Source organism: Paramisgurnus dabryanus, chromosome 17, assembly GCF_030506205.2.
Source record: "Paramisgurnus dabryanus chromosome 17, PD_genome_1.1, whole genome shotgun sequence".
Taxonomy (NCBI): Eukaryota; Metazoa; Chordata; class Actinopteri; order Cypriniformes; family Cobitidae; genus Paramisgurnus; species Paramisgurnus dabryanus.
Genome location: NC_133353.1, coordinates 21381680 through 21409266, shown reverse-complemented (window position 1 = coordinate 21409266; position 27587 = coordinate 21381680). Strand labels below are relative to the sequence as shown.

General features: G+C 34.7%; 1 protein-coding gene, 1 long non-coding RNA gene and 1 gene segment (V, D, J or C); all 3 read left to right on the top strand.

Moving 5' to 3' along the window:
- Positions 1-267: 267 nt before the first annotated feature.
- LOC135778408 (immunoglobulin lambda-1 light chain-like) lies at positions 268-22849 on the top strand. Its single transcript, XM_065288848.1, has 7 exons — positions 268-326; positions 513-811; positions 18268-18328; positions 21634-21972; positions 22122-22139; positions 22271-22374; positions 22468-22849. Exons 1-7 carry the CDS (start codon positions 281-283, stop codon positions 22483-22485), a joined length of 885 nt encoding a protein of 294 aa, XP_065144920.1. The 5' UTR covers positions 268-280; the 3' UTR covers positions 22486-22849.
- LOC135778214 (uncharacterized) lies at positions 5010-5465 on the top strand. The gene is made up of 3 exons (XR_010544441.1): positions 5010-5078; positions 5166-5230; positions 5337-5465. It is a non-coding gene; the product is annotated as an uncharacterized lncRNA (long non-coding RNA).
- Positions 22850-22970: 121 nt separating the features above from the next.
- Positions 22971-24903, top strand: LOC135778409 (T-cell receptor beta-2 chain C region-like). The segment is given in 4 exon segments: positions 22971-24230; positions 24309-24340; positions 24432-24584; positions 24764-24903. Coding segments are annotated over 4 exon segments (510 nt in total).
- Positions 24904-27587: the final 2684 nt, after the last annotated feature.

Here is a 27587-nt window from a genome sequence, read left to right as displayed (position 1 = left end):
ATTTCTTTTTTCTACCAACTTGTAGTTTCTCATGTTCATGGTACATTATAACTTGTGATATTTTTCAAAATGCAAGTGAGTCTTTTTTACAATTCATACTGTAATTTTCACTTATAATATCTCTTTATGTCAGTTTGTTTTTATTTCAGGAACATTGCTCAGTTTTGTTTGAGTAATGAATGGCAACCATAATCTGCAAAGCTCAGCCCCTTCTCTGAGAGCATATGAGCTTACATATACTTAGTAACCTATAGACATAATTAGGAACAGAGATATAAGAATGCTCACTATATATCTACTCCTGTGGATTATTTTCCCATGCCAATGTGAGTGCTATATCTGAATCTGGACATTTATATTAAAAATTTTTCGATTTTTTGTTGAAGACAAATAATTTATCTAAGCACATGCATATAAATTGTTTAAGCTTTTAAATAATGTTGATAACCCCTCTTACTGTATGTGTGTGTGTGATTGGTGTAAATCAAATTTACTTGTTCTTATTTCTTTAGGTCAGACATCAACTCATAGCGTGCTTCAGTCAACGTTGTTTGTGTCAGCATTACCAAGAGATAATGTAATTCTAAACTGTAGCATTGCCGAAGCGAAGAGTATGAGTAGCTACACTATGATGTGGTACAGACAAACCCATAAAGGAAAACCTATAGAATTTATAATAAAAGAGTTTGATGAACCAATTCAGAACTTTAAAGTTATTCTAAATGCAAAAGGCAACATGTTCAGCCTGGTGGTCTCCAACCTTTCTATTGAGGACAGTGCCACTTATTACTGTGCTGCAAGACACAGTGAAGTCAAAACTGAACACAGTCTAACAAGAAGCCTGATAAAATTGACACCTGGTTGAGGGAAATGTCTGAATGATATCAGTGGTAAAAGCTTGTGTGGTTCTGAACACAATTATTCTATAATTTGTGTTGATATGCAAAAAGAATTATGTATTTTAAGTGGCTAAATAAGGCAAAATATTTATGATTTTTGCATTAAAATATGCAAAAACTACCCGCACAGTGTTATATTTTGTGTTGTTGTATTTTATTTACATGTATTTATTAACCCCTTGCGATAGAACATCTCGTTTCCGACACAATACAAAGTACATAATAAACAAACATAACATAATATCGAAACAAACACTAAACATGTAATCTATTGTAAAAAAGTATCCCAAATATTTTCAACAGTGTTAAAAATCAGATAATTCAAAATGCATTACACCCCTGTTCAAAGGGTCGCTGGTAACACTTTACAATAAGGTTCATTAGTTAACATTAGTTAATGTATTACCTAACATGAACAAACCATGAGCAATACATTTGTTACAGTATTTATTCATCTTTGTTAATGTTAGTTAATTGAAATAAAGCTTTATGACATCAAGAGCAATTTGAAAGCAGTACTCTCGTCAGGGGCAATTCTAGGGCTCATAAGGGTATAATAACAAAAAAGAATAAATAAATTAAATTCTCCCTTGTTCCCATGAGAGGGAACAGGGACATGGTGCTTAGGTACCTTGCCCGATTGGGCCTTTGGGTCAACATGGGGGTAGCAAACTTGCGCCTGTAGACCTGTTTGCGTCTCTAGAGACTGCTCACTACCAGCTGTTTTATTCCCTGACTGAAGGAACAGTCTGCACTGATGCACTGGCACACAATAATGCAACATATGGCATCCGTATGTGGGTGATTCTCACGAAATTAGACTTATGAGGTGTCATAAACATATTGATAAAAAAGTAAAAGTATCAAAATAAGAAGCATACAGTTATAAACATCTCTTCATGTACAAACCAATTTTGCTGTTTTTCCCACATTTAAGGGGAATTTTTTTATTTCCGCAACGTGTCCATGACTGGATTTGGGTTCTTTGACATGGAAAATTTATAATTTAAAAAATCTAAAAAATAAAAAGCTTCAGTGCATGTCATACTACAAACATTTACAGTAGAGAAACATGTGGTATTTGGTGATCATTGGTAAATGTAGAGACAATAATAAGGAATATAAATGTGTCCAAGACCAATTTTCTCATCCTCTGCAACAATTTCCAATCATTGTTTAAGCCCTCAATGAACTAACATTTAAAAAAAAAATGTTGTAAGGGACATAATTGACTGTGACACTCAAGATGGCCACCAGGTAAGCAGTTCTTATTTTTTCTCTCCAGATAAAAGTTGAAATTTTGTTTGTCATAGTACCAAGAAAACTTTTTAGTTCTCATTACCAAAACATGAGTTTGTAAATGCATATATTTCATGTAATATCATGTTGCGGTAAAAATAATTTTTGATAATGATAATCTAAAAAATTTAAATATTAGGAAATATTTTTAAATCCTCTAAAAATAATAGTAATAGTAAGTTCAGACCTTAATCTTATACGTGCAAAAAAAAAAAAAAATGGCTTCAAGGGCTTTTTTAAAAATTCTGATGCTGGAAACCATCTAAGTCTGGATTTCGTGAGAATCACCCATGTAGGGACCACTCGGGTCCCATGTGTGTTTTTACGCGGTATAGCCTCGAGCCTACGTTTTCCCTGGTAGAGCCCCCTCTGTTGTCTCTGTGTGGTGTAGTCTTATTAAAAGCACCCCAGATACTGATATGCAGTAAAACCCTATGCAGTTATTCCATATTGTTTATTCCACTGAAGTACCTCTTTAGGAGGGCATGGATTCTTCAGTGTTCCCCTTATCGCAGGTACGCTTCCCAGTGTTATCTAAGTGTCACTGGTTGGGTTAGGAAGAAACAGCAGTGACTGGCCTTCTATGCAGGGCACTGGAAAGGGCAACAGCTTGGATTTTTGGTTGGGGATTCCTAATTCATCAGTCATTGACTGTGTCAATCGTTGAAGTGACAAACTGAAAGGGAACGTCTCAGCTATGGATGTAACCCTCTTTTCCTGAAGGTAGGGAAAGGAGGCGTTACGCACCCTTGCCACGGTTACTGTACCACTGCTGAGCTTGCTGGTCTTATTTGGCTCAGCTCCTCAGCAAAAAGCTTAATATGCAGTGCACCAGCCGTCTATGTATACTCCTCTGGAAGGGCGTGGCAGGCGGAAGCAAATACTGCATGCCAAATTCAATGGCTTTTTTCTAGTTGCACTCAAAGCAGATTGGTCTCTCTAACAAGTTTCCAGCGCTAGTTTATTACATTCAAATGCATCTTTGCAGTATATTTTGAGTGTGAATAAAGTGCTCATGCACCCTGTTGACCAATATTTATTGACCTTTAATTAACTGTGCTTTCATATATCCTAGCCATTTGACTTACTGCTTTTTGCGTACTGAACAGTATATGAAAAAGCATTAAACAGCTTAAAACATATTACTATAAAATTATTTAATTTTATTTTAATAATTGAAACCTAAAAATATGCAAAATATACGGGACATACTGTATATAATTAGCATATTGTTAATAAAACAGAATGAAATGGAAAGTCCTTACAATAAAAGAAAAGCGTTTGGTTTGGGGGTGGAGTCTCTTTGTGTGTACAGACAAGGTTAACTTAATCTACTACTGCAAAAGTAACTAAGATAGTCTGATACAGCGTACAGCATTTCAGAAAAAATAACTAATGACAGCAACTGATGTTTTTGTGTTAGAGAATGGAGTTTTTCTGGCTCATTTTAAATTTACTGCTGACTATTTGTAAGACAACCTGATTTCAATTTTTTTTTACTTTAATCTATATACATTTTTTTACTTCTTTTTTTACATTACATATTTAGTAAAAACCCTTGTTTTACAGATCCATCCAAAGGAGTCATTCGTCAGGAGCCAAAAATAGTCATTGCTGATGAGTATTCAGTTGTAAAATTAAAATGTGAACATGATGATGCTGACCACTACAGATTGTACTGGTACAAGCAAACAAGTGTCAGTTTGACTTTAATGGTATTTTCTGCTGGCCAAAATATGGTGGACATTGAACAACCATTTAAAACAGCTGATACAAAATACTCAGCAACTCGTCATGAAGTAAAGAGATCAACAATGCAGATTAAAAGGATTGAGGCTGAAGACTCGGCTCTTTATTACTGTGCCACAAGCACACAGTATTGTAAACAGCTGCACTGCTAAACAACAACCACAAAATTGTTTAGAGAAGCAAAAGATGCAGACATTCTATCTAAATCCAAGTTTGGTACAAATCTTTTAAAAGCTAAATGTTTTTGTAAATAAGAAACAAGGCTAAATACAGATGAAACTCAGTTATGGGTCATTAAAGCAATAACAGCCAGATTTTCCTCACAAGTTTTCCTGGGAATTCAACTCTTTACAATCATTTTTAATTTTTTTCCACAGTATTCAGTCCAATCCTACTTTATGCAATGTATTGTCAAAATCATTTGACCTGCATTAATGCATTTGGGAGCTGCTTTTTTGCAAAGTGACTTATAGCGCATTACAAGCTATTTATATTAGCATGTGTGTTCTCTGGGTTCGAACCCATGACCAATGCATCACCATTGAGCTACGATAGTAGACTAGTTAACATACTAATTTACATAGTTTGGGTTAACTATGGTTTATATACTGTAATACATGTTAACTATGGTTCATATACTGTAATACAAGTTTAATACACTCAAGGATTTCTTAAAGTTTTATGTTGCTTTAGTCATGTGATGAATGAATATCTTGTTTATATAGACCCATTTCTGTATTGGAGAACAGATAATATCAACTAGGTAAAGAATTGCAGAATTAAACAAAATCTTCGGGGAAAGTGGTTAAGCAGTAATTAATTATTAAGTTGTTTATAGGTCTATTTTATTCAATGTATGTATTTATCATATTTGTAACACAATTAATAATATGCATTGTTGTGAACATGTTATCCACATGTTATATATGTTATGCATAGTTATGTGCAGCTTTATATACCTTTCTCACCTCATGATGTCATTTCCTGTGTTATTTGATCATAGACAATGCACTCAACTGTGTCAGTCAAAATAAATCTAGTATCGGATATGAGGCAGCAAGTAGACAATATCTCTTTTTGTTAATATGATGGAATTGCTGTGTTTGGGGTTTATTTTGCTCTCTTTTCTTAGTATGTCTTTTTCAGACTACATTTTAGAATATCAACATTTTAAAGGCTTGAAAAACACCTCAATGTGATTTGTTTTTCTCTCAACAGAGTCCATAACAGGATTAGACATCACACAGACACCTGCATTACTTAGTGTATCTCAGGGTAAAGAGGTGACTCTAAAATGTGGTCATAATGATGGCAGCTATTATTATATGTTCTGGTACTTACAGAGGAGCTCAGGTGAATTATCTCTCCTTGCTTTTTCTCCTGGAAAAGACTCAGTGGAAATAATCTCCCCATTCAGTGCCAGTAAATACACAATGGCACGTCCTGAGGTAAAAGAATCTACACTGAAGATTGTGGATCTAAAGGAGGACTCGGGTGTATACTTCTGTGCCTCAAGTATGCACAGTACAATATTTAAACTAAGCAGCTGAACAATAACCTCAAACTGAGCCACAACGATCAGGCAAAGAGCAATAAAGCTAGTAGTGGGATATCCTACTGTATCTTTATCCTTTTTAATATTTTCTTTATTTTTCTAACAAAAGCTAAGGAACTTAATTTATGACGCGCACACACACACACACACACACACACACACACACACACACACACACACACACACACACACACACACACACACACACACACACACACACACACACACACACACACACACACACACACACACACATTCTGGTTTCCATGTTTTGTGGGGACATTCCATAGATGTAATGCATTTTATACTGTACAAACTGTATATTCTATTCCCCTTACCTGCCCCATTCCCTAACCCCAACCATCACAAAAACCTTTCTTGTACCTTAGATTTTCAATAAACATCATCTTGTTAGATTTATAAGCTTGTTTCCTCATGGGGACCTCAAAATGTCCCCACAAGGTCACAAAAATACTGGTATTCCTATCTTTGTTGGGACAATTGGTCCCCACAATGTGATAATTACCAGGTACACACACACACACACACACACACACACACACACACACACACACACACACACATATATATATAAATACACAAACAGACACATATATTTTTATTTTTCATTTACTGACCCTCATGTTGAACCAAACATCAATTATTTTCTTTCCATTCTTTCTGTGTTTTTGAAGCTTTGATTGTGTTTACAGTGTGCAATATAACATGTGTTCATGTTTCACGTGTAAAAAACGCGCCATTTTTTACACAATTTACCAGGGGGTAACTATCGGTAAGCAGGGTAAGCGGTGCTTACGAGCCCTGACCAATCAGGGGCCCGCCTGACTGGAAGATTTTGATTGACAGTCGGGGGGCCCTATCGCATATTCAACACTATCTGCTGTTCCCGGGTTTTCTCACGGGTTTTCAATGCTTGGCAACGTGCAAACTGTGTGGGTTCATCGGCCAATGAAATCACCACTAGCGATAGAGCCCAACCAATCAGAGCCCAGAGTTTCTGTACACGTTTGAAATCGGCTGGTTTGTATCTTTTGGTTTCTCAACACAAACAAGAAACAATAACGTTTTACAAACTCAAACACTACACCAGACACCTGAAGGAAAGCACAAAAGTGCAGCAGTAAGTAAACAAATGATTTTAAACAGCATGGATCGATCTTTCTGCATATGTAATGATTAAGCTGTGTTTTTGTCTGAAGTTTAGAGCTGCTGTGTGCATCATGTAAATGCAGCTGTCAGGATCATGACGCGCACGGGAGTTTTACCACCCGCAAAATGGAAAACAATGGGACAAAATAAGGTGACGATTTTTGAGTTTCAAATGGCCAGTATTTTCTTATTCTTGAACCCATAGACTTGGTGTCGTTTTAAAGTTTTTTTTCAAGCTCTTTCTATCTGAACAACTAGTTTTAGCATTTAACCATGTTTAAAATTTTTGTCACATACCTGCATCATGCCATCCAGAACTGAAGCCCGGAAAATGCCGCTATAAATTATAATGTGGGTATAATATAACGCTATAGCCTATAATGTGAGTGAGCATCTTTTTTATGTATTTAGACCTAGACGTATGTGTGTGTAGTGCTGTCACGAGCAGTGTTTTTCATATATTATGGTACGCCGTCACCAGTGTCTTGTTTTTGTTGTGGTGCTTGTAGTCTATTCTGATTTTGTCAGTCATCTCATCTCTTGTGCTGTGTCTCTATGATCCTATCCTGTCCTATTCATTGTAGCCTGCTTGTGGACATTGCGTCATCAAGTGCTGTAATAGAGGGCCCGCCTTGATAATCCTGCTTAGGGGCCCGGTGTTGGCTCGTTACGCTAGTGCAAATTACTTATATGTATACTGTTGTTTTCACTGTCCTGACATCAGGCTGATGTCTTCCTTGTTCTATGAAGTCCATCCTTCAGAAATATGTAACGAGTTCTGATTGTGTAGTTTGTTTAGTGTGTTGTGATTTGATAGCAGTTTAGCTTGCCGTTAGCTTAGCTGGCGACTGACGTATTCCGGTGGGTGGAGTTTAGTAAAAAAAACTGTTCTACTAACGTCATTAATGCAGGAAGTAGAGGGCTGTAGTCCAAATCGGCCATTCGCCGTAGGCTTTGAAAGGCGAATTCTGTTAAAGAAAATATCTCACCTGGCAGTGAACTTTGAGCTTTATCATTTTACATGTATTTTGCTATTATAGCAACATTACACACTAACTAGGGTTTTAAAATGGGATCAGAAAGAATGTGACTTTTTAAAATTATTTTCACCTGCTTCCTTAAAAAATGTCAGTTAACTAAATAAACTTGAAGATACGCTTTGTTTCAACTCACAAGTAGTTGAAAGACAATGTGCTACTTCGTGTTTAACTTTTTGGAAACTTACGAACATGAGTTTAATATCTAAAACTTGTCATGATTATTTAGAAATAGTTAGGACAGGGGCGGTTTCCCGACAGGGCTTATCCTAGTCCGAGACTAAAATACATGTTTGAGCTACATTAATTTCAAAACACCTTATACTGACATATTTTAACATGTATCAGTACCATTGTTTTGTCTAGAAAGTTTGTTTGTAAAAACTTCTTAAATGTCCTAAAATAACTAAGGCTTAGTCCTGGATTAATCTAAACCCTGTCCGGGAAACCGCCCCTTAATGAGGCTTTCATGTTTTACAATGAATGTGAGCTTTAGTCCCCATTTATTTTCAATCTTTTTTGTAACAACATATAACAATGCATGCAGATATGAGTATCCAGTCATTAGCACTCTGAAGTAGAAATTCAGTTTGATATGGTTTGATGAACACTTACTAAATTTAAGATCATATGCTGACCTCTGCAGGAAAATATGAGTAATTTTAAAAGTATTGTTTATTCTATATTTTGCAGCAGCAGAGGGCATGATAATCTGATGTTTGTACTGTCTGAAATATGTTGTGCTCTCAAATCTGCCTACAGGAATCTAAGTACAGGTACATAATCTTGAATAATAAAGGGGTTAAAAGTTTGCTGTTGATTTACTCTGTGATACCTTTGATTTATCTTTAGTTAACCCATTTACTTCTAAAACACCAAAAACCTATGTTATTCTAGGATAAATGCCCTTATCTCCTGAGGGTTTTCAGAAAAAATACTAAGAATTGTCAACATCTACCAAAAACTTAATTTCTAAGCCTCTGTAGCATGCTGCATCAGGCGCAAATGGGTTAATGGAGCTTTAGAGTTCCAAGTAGCCAATACACATATCTGAAAAGTCTATGTTTCATCAAGAAATTGTTCTGAAAGTGCTTTTAGTTCACAAATTACAATTTGCCAAAGTGAAAAAGTTTTTATCATGTGTGATTTACCAAATTATATGGACATATAAGAGCACTGTCACCTTCAAAAGAGTGAAAATCTTATTTTATTTAGTAATGAAATCTGTAATGTTTTCATTTTCGTATTTTTTTTACAAATAGTAAAATGTCTCATTTAGAGAAATATACTCTGAAGTCATGTTTAATCTCCTATTGTCTTTGTTACGTGCTGTGTTGTTTGTGTGTTTTTTGTTATCTCCCTCTCTCTTCTTTTTCTTCGCTATCTGTCTCATTAGATCCCTGCCATTGAACACTTCTGCTGTCAATCTTAATTACCTTGTGTGACGTCACTCCACAATCTCTAATCATCATCCAGTCCTGCCTATTTAAACCCGCCATCATTCATTCATGCTAGCTTTGGCTGTGTACTACAGTGTTGCCATTTGTTGATACATTGAACTTGAGCAGTGTTGTTACTGTTCCCTGTTTGTGTTACTAGTAGTGATGGGTCGTTCGCGAACGCCGGCTCTAAGAGCTGATTCTTTGTAGCGAACGAGCAGAGCCAAATCTTCAGACGCATGCAGGGGAGCCGGCTCTTCTAAGGGAGCCGAGCCAGAAGAGCTGAATCTATGAAAAGAGCCGGACTGCCATCACTAAAATGTAGAGCCGGAGCTTGAGCCGAAAGAGCCGAACCAATGGAAAGAGCCGGACTGCCCATCACTAGTTACTAGTTTTTGTTAGTTTTTTCCTGTCTGTTAGAGTCACTTGTTTGTTCATTCATTCATTTATTCATGTTGTTTGTGACTTTGTTCTGGGAAAAGCGGATAGGTAAGTATGTCACCTGACTTACACTGTGCATCACGTAGGGAACTGTATTAGATAAGGTTAGAGGCAAGTGCTTATTTCTTGTTTATTTCTTTAATTTGGCACTTTCATTTTATTTCTTGGCCTTTGGTCACTTTCCCCTTGTGTCTTTGTTTTTTTTTTGTTCTTGTATATATATATATATATATATATACACCTTTTCACTTACCGCACTAGCACCTGTACATAAATAAAAACAGTTTTTTTCACTTGTTGTCATTGTCCTTGACTGCCTGCACACACACACACACACACACACACACACACACACACACACACACACACACACACCAAACATCCATCACATCATCTTTTGTACTTTTCCATTGCATAGTACCCCACGGTTTGGTCTGGGTCAGGTAGGATCAGCTCACCTCACTTTGGCTTGGTTAGCTTTTCCATCGAGTTCAGTAACACTTTGCAGTGGAAGGGATTATAGGCATGTCCTTATATTTGCGCTGCCTGCTGCTGTATCATACAAGTAAAAGCGGTGGTGGAATGCTAAACATCTCTATTCATTCATTTATTAAGTCTGGAAAAAAATTGGTATGGTGTTCCTGGTTCTCAACCTGTGGATGTTTTTCATCGCTAAAAGGGAGTTTGGTAACTTATAGCAGAGCACAGATGACAACATGTTTGCTCGAGACAGGGCAAGCTAGCACTAAGGTAAAGCTAATCTTTACATTATAGCGATGACGCTGGTAGTGCCGATTCTCTCAGACCAATCAGTGATCTACGGTGTTTTCGCGTCACGTTTGGTATCAACTCGGATCGCATGGAACTCCAACGTGGTGGTACCAAAAAAAGTATTGGGTACTACAGGTACATTCTGCACCCAATAAAAAAGCTCCCAAAAGTTAGCCGACCCAAACCAAATCGTGGGGTACTATGCAATGAAAAAGTGCCATTATATACCCCTTTCACAGTACAGCAAAATTGGGGGCTCGTCCGGGACAGTCTTTAACCAATGTGTCTATCACATGTTTATGTGGTAAATGCAATTTTTGTTATCATCGGCACATAGTTATATAAACTGTCAAGACTATTTAATGAAGTGTGAAATCACACTTTTGAATCATATGTGGTATGACAAGAACAAGTGTGAAAGTGAAGTCATTCTTATTTTTTACTTTATCTTGACTGACAAAACTAGATGCTAGTTTAACTCCTTTACAATAGAGCCATCTGTGTTTGTTCTCTAGTTGCACTTCTTGACACTTCAATCATTCATAGTTGTTAACCCAACACTTCTCAACAAACCAAGAAACAATCTTTCTTTTAAATAGATTAAACATGTATTTTATTTGCATTTGTGTCATGGTTCTGCCATCTTGTCCTTTGTTTTATCTAGTCTTGTGGCAGAATCATGACAGACCCATGTTTTGTGTGGGTTCACGTGGTCTTAGTATTGGTTTACTAGACCACGTGTTCCCTGTGTCTTGTCTCTTTTTTTTTTATTTTTTTTTATTTAAGTTTATTTGAATAGGGACAAGTATGTTACATAAGCTCATGTTACATACTACAACATTTTAGCCAAGGCTAATTCTCAATGTCAGTCCCTAGTGGGCCTTTACAACATTTAACAATATACAATTAAAAAATTAACCTTAAAATGCAGTATTACACAATATCATTCAAAACAACAGTCAATGTTCACATTTCTGACCTCTAATTAAAAAGTCTTTAAGTTTGTATTTAAAAAGGACCCAGTTTGATTCTCCTTTCAGTTCAGTGGGTAAACTATTCCATGCTTTTGTACCTTGTACAGAGAAAACTGATTGTCCAAATGAAGTATTACGTTTGGGGATCTGACAATTCCCGTTCAGAGCTCCCCTAGTCCTTGAACCCACACTTCTAAGGGCAACTATACAATCACTCAAGACCAGTGGGGCTTGCTGATTTAAACATTTATGCATCAGCTTCATTAAAGAGAATGTAATAAAATTTACAAACGATAAAATCTTTAACTTCCTTAAACTAACACAATGATGTGACCTAATAGGTTTCCTATCTAGGATTTTAACAGCTCTGTTATAAATCATTTTGACTGGCTTAACTACATTGGCAGTGGCCTGTGACCATGTGCAAATGCAGTAACCTATGTGCGAGAAGATCATAGCGTGCATGAAAGTGAAAGCAGCATGAAACGGCAGGCATTCTCTAATCTGTCTGAATGTATAGAGATTCGCTTTGGCAACTCGACATATTCGTTTAATATGACTTTCAAATGTAAGTCCAGAATCAAGTACAAGGCCCAGATATTTAACTTCTGAGACCTTCTGTATCTTATACCCATTTATCCATAAATTTAATTCTTCTGTTATGGACTTAAATCTTGAATTAAAGCAAATAGACATGGTCTTTTTAACATTCAATATCAGACCTGCGTTTTGAAACCACAACACCACATTTTGCAGATGTGTTGCAAGTTCTTCAGAAACAGCCTGCACATTTTTCCCTCGCACATAAACCACTGCATCATCTGCATACATTTGAATTCCTGCTGTAGGACAAGAATCCGGCAAATCATTAATATACAATGTAAAAAGCAATGGCCCAAGCATGGACCCTTGCGGTACTCCTGTATTTACTTTTAAAAATGTAGACATTTCATTATTAACCACCACACACTGATCTCTCTGTTCGAGATATGATTTAAACCACTGCAAAGTTACTGGTGAAAAGTTAAAATTGGACAGTTTATGTAAAAGAATATCATGATTTAAAATATCAAATGCCTTTTTAAGATCTAAAAAGACGGCGCCAACAATTTCTCCAACTATCTATTGCAGATTTAAATTGTTCTACAAGAAAACAATTTGCCGTTTCAACGGAATATTGTGGACGAAAGCCAAATTGTAATTGGTGTAGAATATTATTAGATTGTATAAAAGTCATAAGCTGACCATACACAATTTTTTCCAATACCTTTGAAAATACTGGTAAAATGCTTACTGGCCGATAATTACTTGCCTGGTCAGGCATTCCTGATTTAAATAATGGAATAACTTTTGCCTGTTTCCAGATTACAGGAAATTGTCCACTCTGAATAGTTGTCCGCTCCCTTGTCATCCTCTCTTCATTATTGTTTGATTTATATCACCTGCTCCCCTCTTTATTTGTTCCCCTATTTAATCCTCTTGTATTCATTGTCCTGTGCTTGTGCATTGTTTCCATACCTGTGAGTAAAGCTGTCAAGTCAAGTCAAGTCAAGTCCTTTGTATATTTAGTGTGAAGTCAATTTTATTGTTAAGTGTTTCCAGTTTAGTAGTGGTGGGCAGAGCGAGGCTTCGTGAAACACTGAAACAGTTGAATCAATTGTGCCGTATGTTACGAGGCTTCGAAACATCAATCCGAAACCGCCTCCACAGTGACACCTAGCGGTCGTTTGCATGTCTTTACATGAAGCAGCCTTGACAAGATTTTAGACGAGCGCTGACAAATTGTATCCCACATGTTGTTTGATTGACACACAAGTGATAGAATGGGAGAGTGGATAGTGCTCTCGACTCTCATTCATAGATCTTAGGATCGAACCTGGGAAATGTATGTGCTACGTCATCATAATAAAATAGTTTTGTTGTTGTTTTAACATCTGTTTGACAACTACATGAGCTTTGGTATAGAGATATACCAAATAAATAATAAGAGATTCATAAAATATATCAAGCCATAATATGCCACATTGTTTACATATAAAGATCTTTATTCAAATATATAAATTGTTCTGTGTTGATAAACTCAACCAGCTACTTTTTTACATATAATTTCTCCAACCTTTGAAAACATTCTCACACAAGGGACACTTGCTGGCATGCATTTTTTGTAAGTAGCCTAAGTGTTACATACCTATGAGGAAACATTACTTATTTTCAGTAATTTATAGTATTTGATCTTGCCAAAAACGCATCTATGAGGTATTGTCAGTTTTGTTTCCTACCCTGTCAGTTTAAGATTCGAAGCAGATTCGACAGTTACGCCACCTTTCGAAATTCTTGTGAAATGCACCGCTTGGTGTTTCGTATCACTTCATCACGTGACATGGGTGTTTCGAATCACATTTCGGAGCAGTGTTTCGAAACATTTACGCTTCGGGATCTCGACACAGTGTCGAAACGTGAGTTTCGCGGGAGCCATCCCTACAGTTTAGTGTTTTAGTGTAGTTTGGTATCTTGTCCTGTTTAGTGTTCTATCCATCTGTTTATTATCATCCTGTTTATATTGTTTTGCCCCCTTGTGGGTTTTGTTTTCTGTTTTTGTCATATAATAAAAGTGTTTGAGTTACCTCTGTCTGCACTTGGGTTTGTCCTACACCTCATAACAATTTGACCTGAAATTGCGTCTTGTGGTTTGGCCTCTGAACCCTGATAATTCATTTAATACCCCAAAATTTCCTCACAAAGAGAATTAGATGCAACTTTTAAACAACTAATAACTCTTAAAACTATTTTTAATACCCACAATGGTTTAGTGTAAAGCATTGTTTCCTTGCAGCAAGAAGGTCCCCAGTTTAAAGACATGCAGGTTTAGAAGAACATAAAATATAGCCCTGGATGCTGAAGTGGGGTTAAGAAATAAACAAACAATCAATTAAACCTTACATTTTCTTAAAAATATGCCGTGTTTGCATTTTATACAGTGCACTTACACTTACAGGGTACTAAAAGTAAGTATACTCAACAAAATATTGGTAACATCATGAACGTACAGTAACATGGCTAAGGTTGAATTCAGGGCTGGTACAAACTAAAGTTACACATGAATGTAGCCTACTAAACATGTACATCGTAACAATAAAACATTACAGTATAACTCTGGAGTCCAATTAACAGTTAATTTGAATTTATTTAATTGTGTATGGATGGAGTGTATGGTGGTGGTGGTAGGGTGGGTTGTGAATGCTGGCGTCAGTATCTGCGAATGGAGAGACAGGTGAGCAAAGGACTTGAATACTTCCAGTATCAGAGGTAATTGGCTAGGTCTTGTGAAATGAATGACGTGGCATTAGAATTTCCCTGATAGAACATGTGCATAAGCTTACATTTCTCAAACTTTTTGGTGTCCCCCCTTTGTGTAGGGTGCATCCCTTTGCACATCCCTCCCAAAGAAAATTTATGACATAAAAAATCTCAAACTTAGAATTTGAATTAAACAAAACATATTCAATTATACATTGTACAGTAGTGCTGTTGGTTTATAGATATATTTTATGAGTTTTGTTTAAACAGAATTTATGATAAATTTATGTATTTTAAAACTGGGGCCCCCACTGTGCCCGCCTACCCAGTTTGAGAACAGCAGGTATAGCTGTATATTTTTATTTGAATCATATAAAAAAAAAACAATAAAAAAAAATGTTCCCTAGCTGTCACTGGGGCACCTTTTAACCAAAAGAGTTTATGTTAGTACATTAGAAGTTCATATTGGATAAACTGCTTTAGTAATTACCTTAAAAAGGCACTTAATGGTATCAAATGTTTACATAAATGGAACATATTATTAAAGCTTGGGACCATTTTTTCAGACAGTGTACAGGCGTACAGTTATTGTAAACTAGATTATATGATTTTTAGTCACAAAATTGTTGTGTACACCAGTTCTACAGGTACCTTGCTAAGTCACCATTCTAAAATGTACAATAACTTCAAATACTGTATATTGACCAGTATCGATCCATTTAATTTATTTTGTTGGTAAGTAAGTCATTATTAACTGCAACACCATTGCAAATCTATGCTCTAGTTACTTTATTATATAATTGCCCCTGAAACAGATGAACAGATACAATAGCTACTGTATCCTCTCTTTACTTTGATGATTGTTACATGAGGATGTGGGAGGAGTCTACAAACTGTCATTGAGACATTTTTAGGAGGCATCTGCACCTGCCCAAATTCTTAGTAATCACAGAAATAGCAACATAGACTTTAAACAGACAGACATAAAAAAACATGTGCAAGAAAATGATGAAAAATAAAGATAAAGGGGGAGATGGAGGGGGAGACTGGGGGTAAGAGAGAAAGAGAATTTGTTTTTGTATAATGTTTTAACACCGTGGGGACAGGGGGCCACGGTGATACATTCCCATAGAACCGCTGTACAAAAACCTTCCGCCATGTACAGTAAATCAGACTGTGACTGAGAACACAAAATCTGCATGGATTTTACATGGATATTAACATCGAAATATTACAGATCTAACGGACAGGCAGATCAATATTATTTATGTAATTTTAACCTATTTTAAGGTATTTGAATATCATATTTTGCATGTAAACACATCTGTGCAAGTGAAGGTATGCAGATCTGGTCAATTTGATCATATTCCCAAGGATAAACCAATCTGCAACATATTTTGATGTTTGTACCATTTTCATCGAAGTCCCTCCTTTAAAAGAACAGTTTTGGAATTATTGGATTTTAAAATGATCACAGACAAATAAGGATTTACAAAGCAAATTTTGGAGTGCTTATTGACATTGTGCCTCTGCTTCACAAGCATACTTTGGAAATGGAACAAAACTGACTGTTTTAGGTAAGTTTATAAGTCTTTAAATGCTTACAGTAACTGCTGTTCAATAGATATTGGTGTCTGGCTGATTCCCATCACATTCGGATTATGATTAAACTATTACTGCAGTATACACCTATTCCAAAAAGAAACATTTGGACCATCAGATCAAATGTTTTTTTTTATTTGGGTCAAAATGTAGACTGTGTGAAAAACTTTACTTTAGTACATACTGTTTCACTGTGCCAACGCATATCAAGCATACTTTGGAGCTGGGACGAAATTAACCGTTTTAGGTAAGGAACTTGCATACTTGTTTGACTGTATCACAAACTCTTTGTTTACGCAGTTAAGATTCGTCTAAAATATACTCCGAAATATGTCAGAAACACTGCAAAGCATTTATAGAGCAAACAGTGTACTATTTGAATATTCAGCTTGAGACCCTTTTTGACATGACAACTGAATGGTGTGCCAATTACCAAGCCTATTTCGGCGGCGGCACAAAATTAACAGTTCTTGGTAAGTAATACGATTCATTTCACAATCTACTGTACAGGTACAATTTTAGTTGATAGTCCAAAGTAGCGTTACTATTAATATATAAGATGCCACGTGGAAGAAATGAGAACCTTAAAGAAAAGCTTAAAAAGCATTTAGCAAATGTAACAGCGTTACAACGTAGTCTGCGTAATTTTACAAGTGAGTCTGTAAGCTGTGCTTTTGGGAGCAGCCAAGCTTACTTTGGCGGAGGTACAAGGTTGACTGTTCTAGGTAAGAATTATTTTTTATAAATATAAAAGACAATTGCTTTGACTGCATAAAACTAGCTGTGGGGGAAACACGTCTTAAAGTTTTGGCAATATTTTGTAATATAGAGGTTTATGATAGTGCTTTGATACTCTGTGCCTTAACTTGCCAGCATACTTTGGAAATGGCACCAAACTCACTGTTTTAGGTAAGAAAAATAATTGATAATTGTAAATCTTATTTGTAGAAATACAAAGTCCGTGCTAAAGTAATACATTTAGTAACTAGATACCTGTTTATCTTTGAGACGTTTTAGTTTAGTTTAGTTCTAGTACGTAATCTTTAGTGGAGTTTATTGTAGTCACTTAACATCAGTGTAATCAGTTCAGTGCTGCATACTTTGGCAGTGGGACTAAACTTACAGTAACAGGTAAGACATTGTTTTGACTTCTCTGGATTTCTGTATAATATTTGACATTGAAGTGTTTGAAACATTGTTTCAATACCCGCAACTGGTTAGAGTTTAGACCTGATACATAAGCTAGGACGTTTTATTAGTGCACACATGTGCTGTGTCAACAACTTCTCAAGCTTATTTCGGTGAAGGAACAAGGCTAACTGTTCTCGGTAAGAAACATGCTTCATACTGTTAAAATAATATTACCTATTATATTTTATGGTGATATGAGGACTCTTTCGGAAGTAAGACTAATTTAAATAATGAGAGATGAAACATAGATGATAATGTAAGTAGAGGAGGTTTTCTCTGTAGCGTAGAATCAGTGTGAACAACTACAACCCTGCATATTTCGGCAGTGGCACAAAACTCACAGTTCTAGGTAAGAAGTGTCTAAATCAATACTGTATGAAGCAGTGTAAGTGTCTCTAATGTCCTTTGAATGTAATGATATCATTGAAAAAAAATGTGGTAAAGTTTTCAACAAGTAGTGTTTCAACCTTAAAGCTAGATGAAAGTCTGAGTTCTCAAAGTTAGAGTAATTTTATTAGTGCACATGTATGCTGTGCTTTGGTGGAGGTAGTCAAGCTTACTTCGGCAGTGGAACAAAGTTAACAGTTCTTGGTAAGACCCTTAAATTTGATACTAATGTACCTAAACTAGACAAGGTTTTAAATAATTATTTTTGTAAAGATTTAAAAAGCTATAACGATGGGTAATCTATGCCATGTACAGTAGTTTAACAAATGAATTAGCTATTTAACACCATAGACATCTGATTGCCAATGGTTATATAAAGCTAAGAAGTGTTGGTGTAAACCAGTTTCTAAAAATGCAATATGTTGCAAAAGTGTAGAGGTTTTCTCTGTAGCGTAGAATCAGTGTGATCAGTACGACCCTGCATACTTCGGCGGTGGCACTAAACTTACAGTTCTAGGTGAGTAAATTTGCCGTTTTGTGAAATTTAAACAAATTCGGATTTTAAGTGTTTGGGTCTATCCAAGTAAAAGCATAAGTTATATGTTGACATTTTTGTGTAGAGAGCCCTATTTAAGTATAAATTGATTCTGGTGGCTTAAGCATTAGCATTAGAGTTATTTTGTTAGTATAAATACGTGCTGTGCCAGTGGTGGTTATCAGGCTTACTTTGGAAATGGAACGAAGTTAACTGTTCTAGGTAAGAAACATCAAATTATTCAAACTAATACTTTGATTGGCACTCTTAACACATCTGATATACATTATACTGGACAATCTGGTTTCATTTATAGTATACCAGTAATTGTGCAGAATTTAAGAACATGAATGTTGCTAAATTAATTAGGATCTATTTTAATACTTCCCAGACTTGAATTATTTTGCTATTGTTAATACATGAGATAAATCTTTACATGATTGCATGGAGCTCAGGTTTTAACAGTAGCTTATAATCAATGTGACCATGGGCAATCAGGCATACTTTGGTAATGGTACTAAACTTACAGTTCTAGGTAAGTAAAGCAAATATTCTTTGTAACACTGCAGTTACTTTCAGAGTTTGCTTAAAATTATGGTGATTGTAGTGAAATGTTATTTTTGACTGTTACAGAATATGGGGTATAGAGTAAAATTACTATGCACTGAAAGTAATGAGATTGATAGTCAGGTCTTTAGCATTCAGCTCAAAGTAAATTTGTTAATACACATCTGCGCTGTGCCACTGGTACTTCTCCAGCTTACTTTGGCAGTGGAACAAAGTTAACTGTTCTAGGTAAGAAACATGAAACCTTATTACATGAATTATGTCAGATTATATCCTTGGCAATGACTACGGCTGAGGTTTTAACTCTAGCATTGAATCAGTGTGAACACTGGCAGTATTGCATACTTTGGCAATGGCACAAAACTTACAGTTCTAGGTGAGTAAATTGGGCATTCTGTAAGATAAGCTTATCGGTATCCTGTGTAATGTTCAGGTCTAAAAATATGTAATCTATTTGTGTGTTATATAACAGTCTTAAAATGTAAATGACTATTAATAAAGCAGAATGTTGAGGTAAAATGTACAAGGAGAACTCAGGGCACAGTAGTTTTTGGCATCTGGAGTAAATTTGTTAGTGCAGGTATATGCTGTGACTCTGGTGGTGGCCAGGCTTACTTTGGCAATGGAACAAAGTTAACTGTTTTAGGTAAGAAACATCAAATTGTTAATATTATTTGATCAGTATGTGTGATCTAGTTCAGGTCATTGTCAAAAAAAGGTTATATACTACATTGATATAGCTGGACAGTATGCAAACTTAAACTGACAGACGTTATATAGTTTTAGGAATCTTGAAAGAACTGTTTTTTTTAATATAAAGTTATATATAGATATCGAGGGACATAGAAAAATATAGTGGTTATAAGATCCCAAATGTGGCTGAGGTTTAACAGTAGCACAGGAACAGTGTGAACTCTGGTTATGCAGCATACTTTGGTGAAGGCACTAAATTGACAGTTCTAGGTAAGTATTGAATTGTTTATAGAAGATATTTGAAATGTAAATAAGGTGTTATTTATGGTTCAGATCAAATTGAATAGTTGGCTTGTTTTTAAAAGTTATGTATTCTGTATAGTGGGATAAGTAGAAATGGTGAATTGACTGTAGCTTAGGGTTTGACTGTAGCTTAGAATCAGTGTGAACAATGCCAACCCTGCATACTTCGGCAACGGCACAAAACTTACAGTTCTTGGTGAGAATATTTTTCTTTGTTTGCTTGTCTTTTGTTTAGTTTGTCAGTTTGTGTGTGGAAATGCTCAGTAAATCTAAATGTAAAAATACTTAGTTGTCAGGTATAATCATTTACACTTAATTCGCTCAAAGATAGGCTACTGTTTAGATTAAGTTTGTAAATTAATACAGTAGAAATATTGTCTAAGAGTAGAAAATATGAAAGTTTTCACAGTTAAAAAGAATACAATCTGTGCTATAGCAGCAATGCTGAGTTTTTGGTTTAAGTAAAAATCTCTCTGTAGCATTCAAAATATCGGGACTATTTGTGTATAACACTTCTTCAAATATGTTTCTGAGTATCATATATATGCTGTGACAGGAAGTTATCATGTTAAAGTGATGAGTAGTGTTTTAATGTAGCTGTTGCGTAGTGTGAATAACAGACCTGCATACTTTGGTCAGGGGACCAAAGTCACTGTTTTGGGTAAGAAGCTAAATAAATTGCTATATGTTTAGCTGAAATAATTTGACTGCTTTGCAATGTCAAGGGACCAATTCTACTAGATTAATATATACATCACATATAGTATAAAATGTAAAATGTATGTATAAAACTTGAATTGGTCCTCTAATACTATTTTGCACACAGTTGTTCAGTAACTGGAATTTCTGAACTGTAGTTTTGAATCGTATAATAGTAGTGTTTAGATTAACCTTGTTTAAATACACTAAATATAATTGATATAATATAACTGTAAGCTGGCAGGTACAGCTACATTTCTTGTAAGGTTGTCGGTGGTTTTCCTGTTTAAAAAACAGTTGAGCGCATAAACTGTAGAAATGCAACCAAATGATCTACTAGACTCAATATAGTGACATACAATGAAAGGTTAACCGCAAAAAATGTAATGAAAGTATCTAAAAGTGTTTTATAGCAAACCCACATCAATTTTAAAAACAACTACAGCAACAAAAGATATATAATATATATAGAAACAGTGAGATGTTAACAGAAAAATTGCATTTAAATTATCTATTTAAATGTAACATCTACATTTTAGAAGGAAATGTAAACAACACTTTGAGTTTGCATAGTTTTTTAACTGTTACTGTTCAGTGTGCTCTGGCACATATCCTGCTTATTTCGGTGAGGGGACCAAGCTTACTGTTCTTGGTAAGATTATTTAATTGTAACTTTGAGATTTGTTATGCTGGGTTTTCAATAGCCTATGGATGAATGCTGTTGATGCATTTTTGCTTTTTGTGATTAATGCTAGTAATAAACTGGTGCATGTACAAAAACAAATATTATATTGTTTACATATTAAAGATATCCAAAATGTGCTATATAAAACTTTAATTCATACAGACATAAATAATATGGTGTATACTGTGGTTCTTATGCAAAAACATTTACAGCGATTTAAAATAGTATCAAAAATATGGTGTTCATAATTCTCTGCTTTAGTTCTTGTTTTAGTGAACTGAAATGTCATTAAAAAATGGTTTGCATTATTACAAATGTTGTTTTTCATTATCTTTTATAGAACCTGGTAAGAACATCACTAAACCAGAAGTAAAAATTATAGAACCCTCCAAAAAAGAGCTCTGCAAGAAGGCTGTGACTCTTGTGTGTGTGGCTGAAAAATTCTATCCAGACCATGTGACCATAAAATGGAAAATTGGAAATGAGGATTTTACTAAAGGTGTGGCAACGGACCCTTATGCCAAGAAAAATAACAAAACAGGAATGTTTGAGATGTCCAGCAGGTTCAAAATCAAATCAAATGTATACCACAATGAAGCAAAGAGATTCCAGTGCATAGTGTCTTTCTATGATGGAGAAGGTTATATTAATAAGACAGCTACAGTTAAAGGAATTGCAGGTATGTAAGAGTTTCAATGTGGGATAAATAAATTAAATATTTACATTATGAATCATTTTGATAATTTTCAGATTCCAATGGTGTTTTATAATACAAAAAAAAAATGTCCAAGCCCAATTCTTTCTAATAAACATCTCTTCTATTTACAGGAAATGGATTTAACAAAGGTAAGGATTTGCTCTTTTCATTCTGTATGTTAATGGACAAAAGATTTGAAATATATGAAATAGGGTTTTAAAATCAAGTGTGCATAAAGTATGCACATCTGTTATAATGTGACTAATCTATTAAATTTCAGAGGATCACATGACACGAACAGGAACAGTAAAGCTGGCATATGGTATGTTTATTGCTAAAAGTGGACTTTATGGCATTTTCATCTTCTTCTTTGTAAGGAGACAGGTAAAGTTGGTTATTTTAAATATAATAAAAAATACAAAAAAATATATAATGATGGCTTTTCAGAATGTGTCAAAGTTTATGTGCTTTCTGCAGGTTTCAGCAGGGAAGTAATAGATTGGCTGAAGACGTGTAATCAGGTTACACTTGGAAAGAAGACATTCAACCTCCTACCACGTTTTCTCCCTCTCTTTATGCTTCCTAGGAGTCTATCTTAATAAAGCTGATATTTTAAAAAAAGCTTATTGCAGCTAATCTTTGTTAGTTTTATGAGTTTTATGCTGTGAGATAATTTTTTCTCATTTATCTTCTATCTGTTAAGTAATTAACATTATTATACTAGTATACTTATAGTATTTAAATATATCCTATATTCATTTATCCCTCTTTGAAAATTCATGTTAACTTTATTTTCTCATTGTATCCCTGTTTTCTAAATTTGTCAAATCTATCAATAAAATAATATTGCATGTGAGAATATCGACACTCTTAATCATTCTTTAGGGAATTATCCAAAAACTTAGACCACTATATAGAGCAGAATGGTTTGTATTATAGCCTTTTTTCTTGGATGTTAATGTTTATACATATCATGCATTTTTTTTTTTACATGCCAAATGCTAAAAAAATGCTGTTACTTGTTATTGATCATAAAGTAAAACTTAAAGTATCTATTCAAGTGAAATTTTGTCTGTGCTCCTGATGTTCTCCGAGGAGCCCCCTAGTGAAAGTGGAGAAAATATACTTCCTTTTAAGCCTTTATCATCTTAAGTAAATGTACACATACATGTTTTCATTTTAAACATTTTTTTGACCATCATAGCACAAAGATAACACAAGCAAGCAAGCAAGCTTTTAAAATTCATTAAATGGCCAGCATAGACAAAATTACATTGGCTCAAAAAAGGAAAACATAGAAAAAGTTAAGTGTAATACCTAACTACACACAATTGCTGATGAATAATACTTATTAGCTAAACATTGTTAAATAAAAACAACAATACACATTAAACAAGCAGATTTCAGTTTTGTATCCCTGCTCCTCACAAGAGGCCTCTCAACAGCTGGGAGGCCAATATGACTTTCATGGTCTCAAACTGAAAAGAGGCCCCTAAAACAATGTACTATTGCCCATTATTAGCTGTTAACTGTTGAGGTTTAGGTAATGAGATAAATCACCGTGTACTAGTTACGCTAAACTAGAATTTGGAGAAGGGACCAAACTGACTGTTCTGGGTAAGTCTGAATTGGATTTTTAAACGTTATATTTTTCAAATGGTTTTGTAAACGCTGTTCAGAAAATGTGATTTGTTAATCTCTGAAATTCAGTAAGATGAGTCTTAATAGCACAAAGAAACATAGATGCACATTGACATAAATAAGTTACAAAGTTAGATTTTCAAATATAACTCGTAATTGTTAGTAGTTTTATGTAATTACATTTAAAGTATAATTTAATTCAAAAAGAAAAACAAATCTGAATTCCACTTTCCACCACTTTTCCTTATTTGTTCTAGCTAGAAATGTCTCTTTCCCAAATGTGAACATACTACCACCCTCTCCACAAGAGATGTGTGACGATAAAAAGAAAGATAAAACATTAGTTTGTTTAGTCACTGGCTTTTATCCCGATCATGTCAGTGTGACCTGGCAAGTAAACGGTATGGACAGGAAGGACAAAGTGTCAACTGACCCCATAGCCCACCAAGACAACGGCACATTACTTTACCATATCAGCAGCAGAATAAAAGTTAATGGCACAGACTGGAAGGATCGGGGAAATCGATTTACCTGTATTGTCCGTTTCTACAATGGAACACAGTACCTACATTTCAGACATACTATAAAAAGTCCAAGAGGTTTGTGATGGGCAGGTTTACACTGTAGCCTTGCCGCATATTTAAATGTCTATTTAAATATTTATTCATATAAATAAGACCTAAATGTCTTTAAATCTTTCTTTCCTACAGTTGGAGGTAAGCATGATCTAATTTTGACTTGTAACTCTATTTTAAGTAAAATGAAAATTATGATATGAAAAAAACATGATTTTTATATAGATGGACAATTGTTGCTTTCACTGTATTGGTGTGAATTTAATCACGTTTGTGATTTTAGTTAATCAGAAGATTTTTGGCTTTGGCTACATCCTTTTTCTTGCCAAGAGCGTGCTGTATGCTCTGATCGTGGCTGGTGTTGTGTGGAAACTCAAGGTAGTCTCAATAATCGTATGTCTTGGACATCAAATGTGCTGAAATATAAATATGTTTTTATTGCAAACATAAACCACATTTCTAAACAAATAAGCAAATACTGCAATAGCATTTGTTTATTAATAGTTTCTTAGGCCAATATGTCTGATCCAAACCAATAATTACCTTTTCATCAACAGTTTTTTAATGAGAAGAAACAATTAACAGAGGACTAGAAACAATGACCAAAGGACAGACAGACCAGAAGTGTCTTCCTGACTTATTTGTTGAATGTTTTTTTTTTTTTTTGCTATGTTGTACTAGATTCTGTAGTTATAATTCTGTTAAAATGCTTTCTTTAAATCACATAACTATTAATCGCATATTTGAACTTTTTAAAGTATATATTTTAACATAAAAAATCCGTCATTTTACATTTGTATGGTTAAGATGAAAAGTAGCAAAAAATAAAAACTTTAAAAAAATCTAATTGTGAGAAGCATATTTTGGCCAGAATCTAGAAGAATTTCAACTATATGGGTTGGTTTCCCACACAGGGATTAAGCCAGGATTAGACCTTAGTTTAATTAGGAAATATAACTAGTTTAACAAACATGCCTCACTAAAATCATTACTTGTGTGCATTTTGAGGCAAAACAAAGGACACTGATGTATTTAAAGATATGTCAGTGCAAGTTGTTTTCAGTTTGGACCGCTCTTTTGGTTATTTTAGTCTAGGACTAATCCCTGTACGGGAAACCGCCCCTAAATGACCATGACTGTAAAATCCAGACTAATGTTTTATAATCTAATAATGAGATTAGGAGCACGAAAGTTTGATGTTACTTTATTTTCAATCTTTGACATGACCTTACTCAGTCAACATTAAAGATATCAAGGTTATATTTTCAAAGAATGTTCTTCATATTACGCTGAAAGATTTTACTGTTTGTTGAAAACAAAAAAATCACTAAAAAAGACTTTAGCAGGTGTCATATATATATATCTGCTACATTTCTGGTATTTTGATTGTATGCTTTCTTTTATGACCAAAATATTCATTGAGTTTTCCAATTTACAAGAAACATTCAGTGTTTTTGGAATATGTGGGTGTGTTATTTCGGTTATAAGAACTTTCCACAAATACAATAACTGTTGTTTAAAGATTCCATGATCAAGGCAGATACACAAAAGTAATAAAACTTACATTTTAGTCAACTTTTTAAGCCTGCACTGTAACAAAATTTAGAAATTAAAGTATTACTGGTTATTATGGCAACTAGCTGCCAGTAACTTATTGTAGATTTTACATTTATGTTATTTACTGGCAACAGTTTGTTCAAAGTTAAATGCACATTAAACATTTTCAGTCTTTATCTTTTAAGTTACTGGCAACCAGATGCATAATTACAGCAATTTTTTTACAACACCACGTGCAACTTTAAAAAAAAAAAAACTCTTCTAAATCACTTTTTATTGTGTACCTGTGAATAAAATGTACCAAGTTTAGTTATTCAAGTCTGGATGATTTATAGAGACCTAGACTGAAGCTAAACACAGGATGTGGTTTCAGCACAGAGGTGAAGGATGTGGTCAAAGTGCATGCTTTCAACATGTTCATGTTCATACATCTTGTACCACACCCACACACCTGCTGCACTCAAGCTTCAAAGCTCATCATTTGGTGCATAGAGTGAAAGAAATGAGCAGCTATATGGAAACTGGTGCAGAGATGATTCATTTGTTGAGAACGTTTGCAGGTTTTTGTATCAACACTGCACCGCACACACTCACATCTGTGTTGTTTTTCCTGGAACATCATGCATCATAAAATGACAACTCAGTCTTAGTCATTTATAATTAAGTTTTGAGCTTTTCAGAGTGAATCTTGAAATGAAAACAAGGCAAAGCAACCTCAACCTACAGTTTTATAAGGCAATTATAATGTAGGCCTACACTGTCAAAAAAAAAGTACAAAAGCTGTCACTGGGGCAGTACCCTTTAAAAAAGGTCCTAATATGTACCATTTAGGTACAAATATGTATCTTTGAACTACCAATATGTACCTTTGAAGTACTAATATGCACGATTTGGGTACAAAGGTAACACTTTATTTCGATAGCCCACTTTAGACATTTTACTAATTATAAGTAACTTTGCAACTACTTATCAACTACCAATCTTTAGAGAATTAGAAGACTGTCTGCTTAATATCTACTAACACTTTATTGTGATGATATCTCAACTAACATTCAACTGTCTATAAGTATCTTTGCAGGTGCATGTCAACTTATTCCACTAACCCAAACCTCTTCCCTAACCCCAACCCTTACAGTCTAATGATAGTTATTTGATGTATAGTTGCAAAATAATTAAAAGTTAGTTGACAAGTAGTTGCAAAGTTATTTATAGTTAGTAGAATGTCTAAAGTGGACTATCAAAATAAAGTGTAACCCAAAGGGGTACCTTTTCAAAAGGGAACTGTCCCAGTGACAACTTTTGTACCTTTATTTTTGACAGTGTACATTATAATTGCATTATAAAACTGTAGGTTAGGTTTGCTTTGCCTTGTACCTTTATTTCTGCAACTATGCTGTTGTATGTGTTTTTATGAATAAACTCATTAAAACATTACATGGTGTATGTTTGATATATTGATAAGGGACACAATAGCTATGAAAACATGATAAAAATATCATCTGTGCTTTGTGATACGACAGAGGGTTAATAAAATCAGTCTCTGGGGACCAAACAAAGAGAAAGTCCATATCAACAGGACATTATGGTTAAAATTTGTATATTTAAATACATTTATACTTAAATTCTCTCTCTTAATATAAGCACACTATGAAAGTTTGAGATAAGGCTTCAGATTTTATGATGGGGATTTTATTATTATTTATTATCTTTTTGCTGGTTTCTTGAGTCCCAGACAGTTTTTGTCAAGCATTCAGACTAGTCTGTCATACTGTGGAGACTGGCTGCACAGTACCAAAATGCAGAACCAATCTGGAACATGTGCTC

Bases quoted from the DNA above. Each gene is read 5' to 3' on its own strand.
- LOC135778408 (XM_065288848.1), top strand. From the start codon at position 281: ATGCTCACTATATATCTACTCCTGTGGATTATTTTCCCATGCCAAT. The intron at 327-512 runs GTGAGTGCTATA...TTATTTCTTTAG, and splicing joins GATTATTTTCCCATGCCAAT to GTCAGACATCAACTCATAGC. The intron at 812-18,267 runs GTCAAAACTGAA...TCTGTAGCGTAG, and splicing joins GTGCTGCAAGACACAGTGAA to AATCAGTGTGATCAGTACGA.